The 13,850-nt window shown below is 47.0% G+C and overlaps 1 protein-coding gene across 5 annotated transcripts in view; it reads left to right on the forward strand.

Moving 5' to 3' along the window:
- ZNF512B (zinc finger protein 512B) overlaps positions 1 to 13,850 on the forward strand; it is a 41,629-nt gene that overhangs the window by 13,222 nt on the left and 14,557 nt on the right. For 2 of the 5 annotated variants that reach the window (XM_053394533.1, XM_053394532.1), the window contains exons 3-8: positions 1,282 to 1,361; positions 1,592 to 1,735; positions 5,607 to 5,779; positions 5,922 to 6,160; positions 9,317 to 9,388; positions 11,422 to 11,577. In XM_053394533.1, coding sequence (XP_053250508.1) covers positions 1,282 to 1,361; positions 1,592 to 1,735; positions 5,607 to 5,779; positions 5,922 to 6,160; positions 9,317 to 9,388; positions 11,422 to 11,577 — 864 coding nt within the window. Of the gene's footprint in view, positions 1 to 1,281; positions 1,362 to 1,591; positions 1,736 to 5,606; positions 5,780 to 5,921; positions 6,161 to 9,316; positions 9,389 to 11,421; positions 11,578 to 13,850 lie in introns of those variants that run through there. The other 3 variants (XM_053394534.1, XM_053394535.1, XM_053394536.1) reach the window with 3 other exon arrangements.

Raw genomic sequence — 13,850 nt, forward strand, 5'->3', positions numbered from 1 at the left:
GAGGTACCACTGTACTTTGGAACAGCAACTCAGATTTGAAATGGCCGTTCTCAAGTTTTATGAGTTTTGCTGAGTTGAGAACACGGTTGGCTTCCGATGTCGGGGGCTGTTCCTGCGCAAGTTGCCGTTGCCCTTATTCAATGAACTGTCTGAACTTCCACAATCTAAATTGGTTAGGATGTTGCCTTCCGTTCAAAATCTCAGCCACCCAACCTTTCTGTGCAGCATTAGCAACATTGCATGTGGGAACAACAGCCTAGAAGGGGTTGTGCTTTCCGCTTGTGTGAAAGCACATCCAACCAACGTTATAGGTCTGGTAGGTCTTTTTTGTTTTCGAGTTTACAAGAATGCATTGCGGAAAGGGCACAAGACAAAGCAAGTGAGCAAGAATGCAGTGCAGATTGAGTAGCCTGTGCTAGTTAGCTAGAACACTCTGCATATAGTGTGCAGAGTGTTTGAGGACCGGGACATTTGCAAACCAAAATGCTTGTTTACAAAGCTATTGTACTAGCAACCTTGACTGTATGCTTGTGAAACATGGACCACTTATAAACGCCATCTCCAATTCCTCGAAAGATTCCATCAGTGGAGTCTCCAAAAATTTTTACACATCACTTGGGAAGACAGGCGAACTAATGCCAGTGTACTGGAAGAAGCAAAGATCACCAGTGTCGAAGCAACGATTCTTCAACATCAGCTTTGTTGGACAGGTCATGTTGTGCGGGTGCCTGATGATCGTCTTCCAAAGCAACTACTCTATTTCGAACTCAGAAATAGAAAGCGTAATATTGGTGGTCAACAAAAGAAGTTTTAAAGACTCTCTCAAGGCAAATCTTTTAAAAATGCAGTATAAACACTGCCAATTGGGAAACACTGGCCTGTGAGCGCTCCAATTGGAGAACAGCCTTTACCAAAGGTGTCGTGGGCTTCGAAGACGCTTGAACTCAGGACAAAAGGGAGAAACGTGCTAAGAAGAAAGCATGCTTGGCAAACCTTCACCGTGATTAACTCTCGCACAGAAACCTATATCCTCACTGTGGAAGGACGTGTGGATCCAGAATCAGCCTCCACAGTTACTACTGACTCCCTGTTAAAACTGTGTTCATGGAAGACAGTCTTACTCAGCTGCGAGTTATCGCCAAAGAAGAAGTGTGGTCAACGCCAAGTCTTCTTTGTCATGCAGTAGAAAGCATTTTAAATCAGTGGACATCCAACAAAATATAAGATGGACGTATGTATTAATTCAATCCACAATGTCATTCTTCCCCATTCTGCTTGCAGGAAATGCAACTAACGATAAAACGGAAGGCAAAAGGAAAGGGAGGCCGAAGGCAGACAGCCAGGCCCTGAAGGATATTCCGGTAAGATTTTAATCGTATTTCATTTCTTTTCTTGGGAACCGGGGAAAAGGAAGTAGAGACAGGATAGGACAAGCTTGATGCATTTGAGCGCAGGAGGGGGCCTGATTCTGTTCCCCTGGGAAGCCTTTGATTTGATGTGAGATACTGGGGTTTGCGCATTCAGAAATTTTGCTTTCATTCCTCTTGCATTAAGTGGGTCTTTCCCCCTCCCCTCTGCTCCTATATTACAGCTGCCTCTGATGAACCAGTGGAAAGAAGAGTTCAAGGCCCACTCCAGGGTGAAATGCCCCAACTCGGGCTGTTGGCTCGAATTCCCCAGCATCTATGGCCTAAAGTACCACTACCAGCGCTGTCAAGGGGTAAGGAGGATGGAGGTGTGTGTTCTGTTTTGGTAACCCATATTTACAGCTTGTGTTATTGTCCGTGCCAAATGTGGCCCCTCTTAACACTGCTTTGACCCTGCCAGAGCTTGGCTGTCTTAATTTATATTATGGGTAGGCAAACTAAGGCCCAGGGGCCGGATCTGGCCCAGTCACCTTCTAAATCCAGCCCGCGGATGGTCCGAATCAGTGTGTTTTTACATGAGTAGAATGTGTGCTTTTATTTAAAATACATCTCTGGGTTATTTGTGGGGCATAGGAATTTGTTCATTGTTTTTTCCCCAAAATATAGTCCAGCCCCCCGCAAGGTCTGAGGGACAGAGGACCGGCTCCCTGCTGAAAAAGTTTGTTGACCCCTGATTTATATGCATACAGACGCTTAGGGAAGTGGGAGAAGAAATTCGATTCGATTAGCATTTAAAAGGCAAACATACCAAATTAGCACCTTCCGTATCAATGCGCGAACCAAAACGCAGCCAGGCTTTGAAATCTGCATTTCTCCGAATTTTGCAATGCAGTTTTCCAGGCCGGGTGTGCACAGGAAGGCATTTTAGTTTTCAAAAAAAAAAATGTGCAATGTCAGGGAAGATCGCTTGGCAAAAAGGAGAAATTTGCACTAAAACGCTGAGGAAGTCGTGAGGACTTAAAAAAAATAAATCACAAACTGATGTGGAAAATTGGAGGACTGAATTTAAGATTAGGAAAGAGAGAAACTCTAGAGAAACCAAAACAGAAATATTTCCCCATCTCTGCACACCAATCCACAAGCCTTGGCCGTTTGGTCACTGTTATTTTAACACAGAAGTTGCATTAAGACCAAATTACGAATCTTGCCCACTGTGGTTTTTGATGTTGCTGCCGCAAGACGGGTTCTGAACTAACTAGCCAGTCATTTGCCGTTCGACTTCTAGTACCATTTGAAGCCACAGAGATATTTAGATTCTGCTGCCTTACACTGTGCTAGAAAACCGGTCCATCTAGTTCAGTATTGTCTACCCAGATTGACAGCAGCTCACCAGGGTTTCAGGCAGAGGACAGCCCTCCCTGGAGATGCCTTGAAGACTAAATTAGGGGTGTTCTGCTTGCAAAAGAGGTGCTCTGCCACTGAGCTACCCCTGTCCTCTAATTCGCCTGCATGTAGGATGCTTTGATGTGCATCTTCTTCCCTTATAAATTCTGCCCTGCTTCCCAAACAAAAAACGCTTGGAAAGGCCTTCCTCCAGTTGCCATCCATTCATGACTACGTGCGCTCTTTGTGGGGCTACCTTTGAAGGTGACCCAGAAACTACAACTAATCCAGAAGGCGGCAGCTAGACTGGTGACTGGGAGCGGTCACTGAGACCATATAACACTGGTTTTGAAAGACCTACATTGGCTCCCAGTTTCCGAGCACAATTCAAAGTGTTGGTGTTGACCTTTAAAGCCCTAAACAGCCTCGATCCAGTTTACCTGAAGGAGCGTCTCCACCCCCATTTTTCTGCCCGGACACTGAGGTCCAGCGCCAAGGGCCTTCTGGCGGTTCCCTCCCTGTGAGAAGCAAAGCTACAGGGAACCAGGCAGAGGGCCTTCTTGGTAGTGGCACCCGCCCTGTGGAACGCCCTCCCACTAGATGTCAAAGAGAACAACAACAACCAGACTTTTAGAAGACATCTGAAGGCAGCCCTGTTTAGGGAAGCTTTTAATGTTTGAGGCATTACTGTGTTTTCATATTGTGTTGGAAGCCGCCCAGAGTGGCTGGGGAAACCCAGCCAGATGGGCGGGGTATAAATAATAAATTATTATTATTATTATTATTATTATTATTATTATTATTATTAAATACAGGCGTCTCCCAGCCTGTGCAGGGCTTCATTCCTGGCAACTGCACACATCACTGGGATGTGTGCGAGTGAGGTTTCCCCCCTGTTGCACCCTTGCCTCCTTTCAGTGCTGAAAATGGCTTGCATGTCTGCAGGAGCATGCATGCAGATCCTTTGCAAGTGGGCAATTGCTTGTACACACACAGAGGAAATGAGCTAGAGATCCTGTTCCCACAGTGGCCAACCAGCTGCTTACAGGAAGCCCACAACATTATTCAGAGGCATCCTGCCCTGCAACTTAACTTTCTCATATCCCGGAGAAGGACTTGGTCAGGTGCAACATCATAGTAGCTGCAAACCCCTCTTCCAAAGGAGACCTGATGCGTCTCACTTTATCGCGCCTTCGAAGAGCAAAGCTTCCCTGCTTAGACAAGTTTGGGCAATTGTTTGAAGTGCGAATTAACTTCTTCTGGGACACTGTTTGCGCTCTTCTGCACTGTTCCGTTTACTTTGCATTTGTGTTATTTTGACAAATGCTTATTGATACGCTCCGAGTTGCTTTGAGCTTGGAAGGGAAATCGTAGCCGGAGGAGCAGGAAGGAAATGCCCAAACTTGCCTAAGTGGGGAAATTTTTAGGATTACAGTTCAGTAACAGGAGTTCCCATTCATACCTCTGGCCTGCAGGCTGTTGGGCAGAGTGATGTTTATACTGTGGATTCTGTGATCATTCAGTACAAGTCAAGAAATTGGTTTGTATCCTAGGAATGTCAGATTTCATGTTACGGGAAAAAGACAGAAAAACATGCAAGCCCTTAAGCTTAAATGTCCATGCCTTAAAGTTTGGGGGCAATGTCTGATAAAAAGAAGAGAATTCAGCTTGTGGGACTACTGAGAATGAATTACTCAACATAAGCACAGCGTATTTATTTGCTTTATAATGCGTTAACTACCTACACAGTCCATGTGGATACATACCAAATGTGTTTCATTTGCATAGCTCCAGGCAGATCGTGAAGTTCAGATGTTTTGGCAGAGAATTTGGGTTACCATGGCACAGGGGTGGATAGGGAGAGGTTTGTAGGGACGCAGCGTGCAGCCAGTGAACTGATCATTCATTAGATATATGCTGCAGTTCTCCTGACATTTTAAAAATGGATTTAGAAAGGAGCTCCTGATTGGCAAGGCAGCAGTGTGTGTGCGTGCACTTTTGAATTGTTATTTATTTTTAATGTCCTTGCAAACTCAGAGGAGGCAATCTCCTTTTCCCCCTCTTTCACAGGAACATAAGAAGCTGCTTTATCCCAGGTCAGGTTATCCCAGGTCAGATCATTGGTCCATCTTTTAAGTGCCCCACATCTGAAAACAACAACAACAACAACTTATTTATGCCCCACACATCTGGCTGGGTTTCCCTAGCCACTCTGGGCGGCACCCAACAGAGTATTAAAAACACGATAAAATATCAAACATTAAAAACTTCCCTAAACAGCGTTGCCTTCAGATGTCTTCTAAAAGTCGGATAGTTGTTTATTTCCTTGACATCTGATGGGAGGGTGTTCCACAGGGCGGGTGCCACTACCGAGAAGGCCCTCTGCCTGGTTCCCTGTAACTTTGCTTCTCGCAGTGAGGGAACCATTAGAAGACCCTCGGAACTGCACCTCAGTGTCTGGGCTGAAAGATGGGGTGGAGACGCTCCTTCAGATATACTGGGCCTTTGTGGCTGTTTAGGGCTTTAAAGGTCAGCACCAACACTTTGAATTGTGCTCGGAAACGTAGTGGGAGCCAGTGTAGGTCTTACAGGACCGGTGTTATGTGGTCTTGGCGGCCGCTCCCAGTCACCAGTCTAGCTTCCACATTCTGGATTAATTGTACTTTCCAGGTAAAACAGAGAGAGAATGCTATGACGTATTTTGTTCTGATGCGAAGGTATGTAGATGCAATGTCTTAAAAGTCATATGCTTACTTAGAATCATGGAACTGTAGAGTTGGAAGGGACCCAAAAGTTGACTCTTGGGTTGCCCTCGTTTTTAAGCACAGCCCTTCCTTCTCCCTCTCCTTCTTCCAGGGTGCCGTGGTGGAGAAACGGACTTTTCCGTGCCCGTTCTGCGAAGCCGCCTTCACGTCCAAAACCCAGCTGGAAAAGCACCGCCTCTGGAACCACCTCGACCGGCCGTTGCCGGCCGCCGCCCCCCCGGTGGAAAACAGGTCTCCGAAAGTCTCCGGCAAGGGCAAGAAAAGGTACTGGCCTGCGGTCTTTGAGGCAGAGAAGAGGGAAAGCTCCCCGACCCCGTGAATTTTGGGATGGAAGGAGGGGGTCAGGCGTGAGAAGCCCCGATGTCTTAAACCCCGCTTTAAACCAGCCCTCTATGCTTTGCCCTAGAGCTGCCGAGGGTTCAGCTTCCCTCACCATCCATCCCAAACAGGCAAAGGTGGAGAAGGCCGTCGCCCTGCACCGCCCCGAGAACGGAGAATGCGCGGCCGTCAGCCCGGGCAGCAAAGACTTCCAGACCAGGGCGGCCGCCATGCCTGGCGCTCAGCTGTCGGGTGGCAAAGGCTCCAAGCATCAGTCGAGCAGGCAGGCCTCTGAGCAGGAGGAAGATCCCGAGAGGATGAAGCACAGTAAGACTAGAACAGCGACTCCCGTCCACCCCAAGTCCTGGTTTCCCTTGCCCAGTTTAAGATTTGAAGCATGCGCTATGGTATTCGTGGTAGAAGTTTGTGAAATCATGTAGAATCTTAGAGCTGGAAAGGGAACCAAGGGTCATCTAGTCCAACCCTCTGCAATGCAGGAATCTCCACTAAAGCATCCATGGCAGATGGCCTCTGCTTCCATCCAACCTCTGCTTAAAATCCTCCAAGGAAGAGGGAGTCTGTTCCACGGCTGAACAGCTCTTACTGTCAGAATGTTCTTCCTGATGTTACAACAACAACAAATTATTTGTACCCCGCCCATCTGGCTGGGTTTCCCCAGCCACTGTGGCCGGCTTCCAGCAACGATTAAAAATACATTAAAATGTCATACATTAAAAACTTCCCTAAACAGGGCTGCCTTCAGATGTCTTCTAAATTTCAGGTAGTTGTTTATCTCTTTGACATCTGATGGGAGGGCGTTCCACAGTGCGGGTGCCACTACTGAGAAGGCCCTCTGCCTGGTTCCCTGTAGCTTTGCTTCTTGCAATAAGGGAACCGCCAGAAGGCCCTCGGCGCTGGACGTCAGCGTCCAGGCAGAACGATGGGGGTGGAGACTCTCCTTCAGGTCTACTGGGCCGAGGCTGTTTAGGGCTTTAAAGGTCAGCACCAACACTTTGAATTGTGCTCAGAAACGTACTGGGATCCAATGTAGGTCTTGGTGGCCGCCCCCAGTCACCAGTCTAGCTGCCGCATTTTGGATTAGTTGTAGTTTCCGGGTCCCCTTCAAAGGTAGCCCCACGTAGAGCGCATTGCAGTAGTCCAAGCAGGAGATAACTAGAGCATGCACCACTCTGACAAGACAGTCCACAGGCAGGTAGGGTGACAGGTAGGACAAGACAGTCCACAGGCAGATGGAGCTGATAAACAGCTGCCCTGGACACAGAATTGACCCGTGCCTCCATGGACAGCTGCGAGTCCAGAATGACTCCCAGGCTGCGCACCTGGTCCTTCAGGGGCACAGTTACCCCATTCAGGACCAGTGAGTCCCCCACACCAGCTTGCCCCCTGTCCCCTGTTAGTTGGAATATCCTTACAGTCATACCTCGAGTTGCGTTTCTTTCACGTTGCGTTTTTTCAGGTTGCGAACGCGGCAAACCCGGAAGTGTTTACTTGTGGGTTTCTGACTTCGCGCATGCACAGGAGCGATCTGCGAGCTTCACGCATGCGCAGGAGCACTCTATCGCGTCAAGCGCAGAAGCGGTACTCTACTTACGGACTTTTCGGGGTGCAAACGGCACCCTGGAACGGATTGCGTCCGTAAGTAGAGGTACCACTGTACTTGTAACTTGAAGCCATTGGTTCGAGTCCTCCTCTCCAGAGCAGGAGAAAGCAAGCATGCTCCTTCACGGCCTAGGACCCTTGTACTTCGTACCTATGGGACCGCCTCTCCCAATATGCCCGGCGCAGGACCTTAAGGTCCATAATTAGCAACATCCTAGAGGTCCCGGGCTCTAAGGAAGTTAGATTAGCCTCAACCAGAGCCAGGGCCTTTTCAGCACTGGCTCCAGCCTGGTGGAACGCTCTGTCTCATGAGACCAGGGCCCTGCAGGATATGATTTCTTTCTGCAGGGCCTGTAAGACAGAGTTGTTCCGCCTGGCCTTTGGCTTGGAATCAACTTGATCCCCTCCCCCTCTTTCCTTTTTCCTTTCTCCTGTGATAGAACTCCTATTTGGGGACTTCCCTGGCTTTTTTCTGGCCCACGTAGGACCAGTCTGGATAGTTGGCCTTGGTGAAGATTTGACGTTTTCATCCCCCAAAAGTTTTTGATTTGAGTTTCTGCTGAAATGAGGCTGCATTTTAATGTTGTACTTTAATCTTGTTTTTAAGTTGTATTTTAATCAATTGTTTTTATATCTGGTGTTAGCTGCCCTGAGCCCGGTCTTGGCTGGGGAGGGCAGGGTATAAATAAAATTTATTACATTATTATTATTACTACTAGTAGTAGTAGCAGTAGTAGTAGTAGTGATCCATGCGACGGTCATCTCCAGACTTGACTACTGTAATTCGCTCTACGTGGGGCTGCCCTTGAAGCCGTCCCAGAAACTCCAGCGGGTGCAGAATGCTGCAGCGAGGCTCCTCACGGGGTCTCTGCCATGGGAGCATATTCACCCAGTGCTTTTCAAGCTGCGCTGGCTCCCGGTGGCCTTTGGCTTGGAGCCAATTTGATTCCCTCCCTCTCTTTCTTTTTTCTTTTCCTTCTCCACCTGCAATGAGGCTACATTTTAATATTTTAATGTTTCAATATTTTAATGTTGTATTTTAATTTTGTTTTTAAGTTGTAATCATTCAACTTGTTTTTATTATTGCTTGTAAGCCGCTCTGAGCCCGGCCTTGGCTGGGGAGGGCAGGGTATAAACAAATATTATTATTATTAGTATACACCCAGCTCCTTCAACCACTCCTCATAAGGCTTAGTTACCAGACCCTTGGTCACCTTGGTTGCCTTCTTTGCCATGGCGTGGAGAAAGAGGCTCCAGAAAAGCTCTTCTCCTTCTCTCCTAACACATGCTGGAGGATTCAGGAGAGATGAAAGGAAGGAATTCTTCCCACAGCCCATAGCTAAACTGTGGAACTGAACGCCGCAGGAGACAGGGATGGCCACCAAAAGGGCTGCCACAAAATTGATCACAAGACACGGCACACGTGCACCATTTGAATGCCCCCCCAATGCATTTGAAGAGTGCTATTGAATCTTCATCTCATTCTTCTGTTCTCCAAGTTAAACATACCCAATTCCTTCGTTCTTTCCTCATAGGACTTGTTTTCCATGGCTGTCCCCACTGTTGCTTGAAAAAGCGTGTTTCTATTCCTTATGACTGTGGGAGATAAGCTTGAAAGCCCATGGGCAGTGAGAAGCCAGGAGGAAAAAAGCCAAGCAGGGCTTTCTTTTCTGTGGCCTGGAATAAGATTTCAGCCCTCTGCTTATTCCCTGGGGAGCGAAGCAGCAGAATAAATTAGGCAAAAAAAAAGGGGGATTCACTGAAATGCTGAGTTGCTCTGTGTAGACAGGGGTGTTGCACTCTCAGCTTACCGTGCAGGTGTTTGACCAAGTTTTTATTTCTGTTTTCTCCTTTTTGAGTTAGGAAGGAAACAGAAAACTCCTAAGAAATTTACTGGAGAGCAGCCATCCATCTCCGGAACATTTGGACTGAAAGGTAAATGACAAGTCAGATGCATTCCTCTTTTGGGGAAGTATTTTGTAGAGTATTTCAAATTTTCTGTTGCCGGGCAGCACCTCCTGCCTCAGTTTCATGGAGAGCCCTTTGTGTGTTGCAGAGGATTCTGGGAAATATTCTAGGCTGTTGCCTTTGGTTTAAGCAGGGCACACACCACCATTTTCAGCTGCTGGGCCTCGCTGTTACCTGGCATGAAGCGAGAGCACATCCCGAAATACGCATTTCAGGAGAACATCAGCCGTGGCGGGCAAAGTATCTTTGCGAGAAGTTTGTCCACCATTGCTGCAGTTATCACAGGGAGACCTTGGGCTCATGCAGCACATAATTAAACTATGGAACTATGGATATGTGCAATTTTATAATATGCAGAGGAAATATGTGAAGAGAAATCAGGGAGAGAAGAAGAAATCAGGGAGGAAAGTCCTTGGTGGGGGGGAATAATGTATGTGATTTGATAATTTGTTATGTGGAAATTGATCAATAATTTATTTATTTTTTTCAACCTATGGAACTCACCAACACAAAATGTGACAATGGCTTCACTAGGGGATTAGACAACTTCACGGAGGTTAAGAACTATCCACAGCTACTAGTCCGCATGACTTTGGCTGCCTCCGCACGGCAGTTTATTCCATTTTCACGCCGTTTCCCTAACTGTTGATTTTCACATTATATTTGGACGTAAAAGGTGCTTCTGGAACCGTAGTATGATACGGTGCAAGTTTGGCACTCACTTCCACATTATTTGCAAGTGGATTCCCTCCCCAGAAGCAAATAACATGGAAATGAGCGCTAAGCTTGCACCTACGTTCCATTATTGTTCCAGAAGGGGCTTTTTACCCCATGGTGAAAGCTCAAACAAAATGTCGAACATAACCGTCAGGGAAAAATCTAGATTAGGTAACCTCTAGGTTAGATTACTGCAATGTGTTATATGTGGGGCTGCCTCTGAAGGCTGTTTGGAAAGTCCAGCTGGTGCAGAATTCACTGGCAAGACAGTTTGAACATATTACACAGATCCTGGCCCAACTGCACTGGCAGCCAATTGGTTTCTAGGCCCAGTTCAAAGTGCTGGATTTGACCTATAAATCCTTAAAACGGCTCAGGACCTCAAGGACCGCCTCTCCTCATATGAACCTGCTCAGACTCCGCGATCATCATCTGAGACCCTTCTTTATGTACCGTTTTGAACATGGGTTTGGTTGTACCTGCCTGTTGTAGCGTATCCATGGAGCTGTCCATGGAGGCGCAGGTCAATTCTGTGTCCAGGGCAGCTGTTTACCAGCTCCATCCTACCTGCCCGCAGACTGCCTCGCCAGAGTGGTGCATGCTCTGGTTACCTCCAGCTTGGACTACTGCAATGCACTCTATGTGGAGCTACCTTTGAAGGTGACCTGGAAACTACAACTAATCAGAATGCGGCAGCTAGACTGGTGACTGGGAGCAGCCGCCGAGACCACATAACACCGGTCTTGAAAGACCTACATTGGCTCCCAGTACGTTTCCAAACACAATTCAAAGTGTTGGTGCTGACCTTTAAAGCCCTAAACGGCCTCAGTTCAGTATACCTGAAGGAGCATCTCCACCCCCATCGTTCTATCCGGACACTGAGGTCCAGTGCCGAGGGGCTTCTGGGGGTTCCCTCACTGCGAGAAGCCAAGTTAGAGGGAACCAGGCAGAGGGCCTTCTCAGTGGTGGCACCCGCCCTGTGGAGCGCCCTCCCACCAGATGTTAAAGAGAACAACAACTACCAGACTTTTAGAAGACATCTGAAGGCAGCCCTGTTTAGGGAAGCTTTTAATGTTTGATGCATTACGGTATTTTAATATTTTGTTGGAAACTGCCCAGTGTGACTGGGGAAACCCAGCCAGATAGGCGGGGTATAAATAATAAATTATATTATTATTATTATTATTATCTGCCATATGAGCAGCGCTAGGCCCGCTTTTCAGGAAGGAACCATCCCGCCTGTTCTAACCTCTTTCAAAAGCAAAATATTTCCTCTTCTCCAGGGCTGGCGAAAGCAGAGGACAAGGCGAAAGCACACCGGGCAAAGAAACTGGAGGCGTCTCTGAGCGGCGCCGGCAATGAAGACCTAAAGAAGAAAACGCCGGGGTCCAGTATGAGAAAGGATGCGGTCCCAACAGCAGCAGCTCCTTCTGCAACAGGTTTGACCCTTTTCACAGAACCCTTTCCATTCCGAGGGACACATTCTCTTCTGGGTGGGGCCAGAGGCAAAGTGGGCAGAGCTGCAATTGCAAACGTTCGCTTTGGACAGTAGGCTAGTTTCTCAACACACACTCACACATCCCTTGCCATCCCCCGTCCAGGCAAGCCAGAGTCACGACCAGGGTTCAAGGATGCAGCTGAGACAGGCAGGAATGCCAGAGGAGAGTGCAGGATTGGTGAGCAGTGTGGCCAAGGAAGGCTGTGGTGTAGTGGTTGAGAGCAGCAGACTCGTAATCTGGTGAACCGGGTTCGCTTCCCCGCTCCTCCACCTGCAGCTGCTGGGTGACCTTGGGCCAGTCACACTTCTCTGAAGTCTCTCAGCCCCACTCACCTCACAGAGTGTTTGTTGTGGGACAGGAAGGGAAAGGAGAATGTTACCGCTTTGAGACTCCTCAGGTAGTGATAAAGCGGGATATCAAATCCAAACTCTTCTTCTTCTTCTTCTAGTGTGGCTTGTGGAACTTGCTCCAACATGACATGGGGACAGAGCGTCTGTTTGCATGCAGGAGGTCCAGTGTTCAGCCCCTGGCTGGCGCTGGGGGAGCCACTGCCCGCCAGTGCAAACAGTACTAATCTAGATGGACCAATGGTTTCACTTGGCTGAAGGCAGTTTATTTTGTCCCTATCTTTCAAGCCATTGTGGGGAAACCCGGTTGTTTGAACAGACATGGTTTGTTTGCTGCACGAGAGGCGTGCATTTTTTGCTATCAAAACTTGAGGGCTATTTTTTAAAAAATAGTTATTTAAGTCGTGTGTCCTTTGTTTCTCAGTTTGATCCTGTTACATGGCTTTGTATGTTTTGTGGTGTTTTATGCATTGCGGTTTGCTGTTACTTTTATTGATTATAGATTGATAATTCATTATTGTGGCTGATAAGTGTTCAATTATTATTTGCTGATGTTTAACATTACTGTTTACTATTAGATTCGGATGGATTGCTGAATGTTGATTTCTTTTATATAAGTTGTTTATTTTAAAGTTATTGTGACTTTTTGTATTGGATTCTTACTATTAATGTTTGACGTTCTATTACTTTTTTGTATGTGTTGGAAGCCGCCCAGAGTGGCTGGGGAAACCCAACCAGATGGGAAGGGTATAAATCATAAATCATTATTATTATTATTATTATTATTATTATTATTATTATTATTGTGCAACCCAGCCAGGTGGGCAGAGTATGAATATATTGTTGCTGTTGTTGCTGTTGTGTTGTTTTAGTTGTTGTTGTTATTATACTTTCCAGTGTTACCTTTTGAAAGTGCACTTTGTGGGTTAATTTGGGCTCTCTTAAGTGTCCCTCAAACCACTCCTTTTGGCTCTTTAGACCCAGGCAAGTAGGTATCTGGAGCCAGGGGAAAAACCTTGCTTCTCTGGGGAATTTCTTCCTGGCTCAGGGAAGACAGCATGTTCTGAACAAAGCACAGCTGCAGCCTCTTCCAGCTGATTCACGTTCCCAGCTTTTGAGTCTCTGATCGCCAAGTAAACAACTCAGCAGGCCTAGCCTGTTGCTCGACAGTGGGAGCGAAGCCAAGCCTATGGCTGCTTGAGACTGCGTCTCGTCTCGGCCTCTTTTTGGCTGTGTTCCCTCATGGGGGGGGGGGCATTTAGATAAACACTGCAAGGAGTCCCAGAGCTCGTAGCGTAGACAGACCCTATCTTTGCTCAGATGTTGCTGTGCTTCGGAATGGAACTGTTGCTGAAACCACGCTCCATTTTCCTTTCCTGTGCAATGACGGTGTCAGCGGAGCTCAGGGATTCTTGTTGTAGATGAGTTTTGCGGGGAGGCGGCAAAATCACGATCCCACGCTTTTTAGTGCATTTCCTCATGACCTCCCAAACCGCAAGCAGCCCTTAAAAAGAAAAAGAGGCACGTTGAAAAGAGGTGCGAAAGACTTAACTTAGTAAAACCTCACTTGTTGTTACTTGATCTATTATTCACACACACACACACACACACACACATATATATATTCCTTTATCTATATGCAGGAGTTGGTAAAGGGACCGCTGAGGGATAAGGATATTTGTTTAGAAAGATGGATGCTAATTAGAGATAAGTTTGTAATATAAGCATCATGTAATGGGGAAGAAGTGGAAATTTCTGAGAAAGAGTGGGAAGCCAGTTTTTTGGGGGAATTGTGTTAAATTAGTTTTAACTTGGCATTGATGTGTTATAAATTTGGGAAACGGATAAAAATTAATTGGCACAAAA

This window comes from Podarcis raffonei, chromosome 6 (genome assembly GCF_027172205.1).
Source record: "Podarcis raffonei isolate rPodRaf1 chromosome 6, rPodRaf1.pri, whole genome shotgun sequence".
NCBI classification, from domain to species: Eukaryota; Metazoa; Chordata; class Lepidosauria; order Squamata; family Lacertidae; genus Podarcis; species Podarcis raffonei.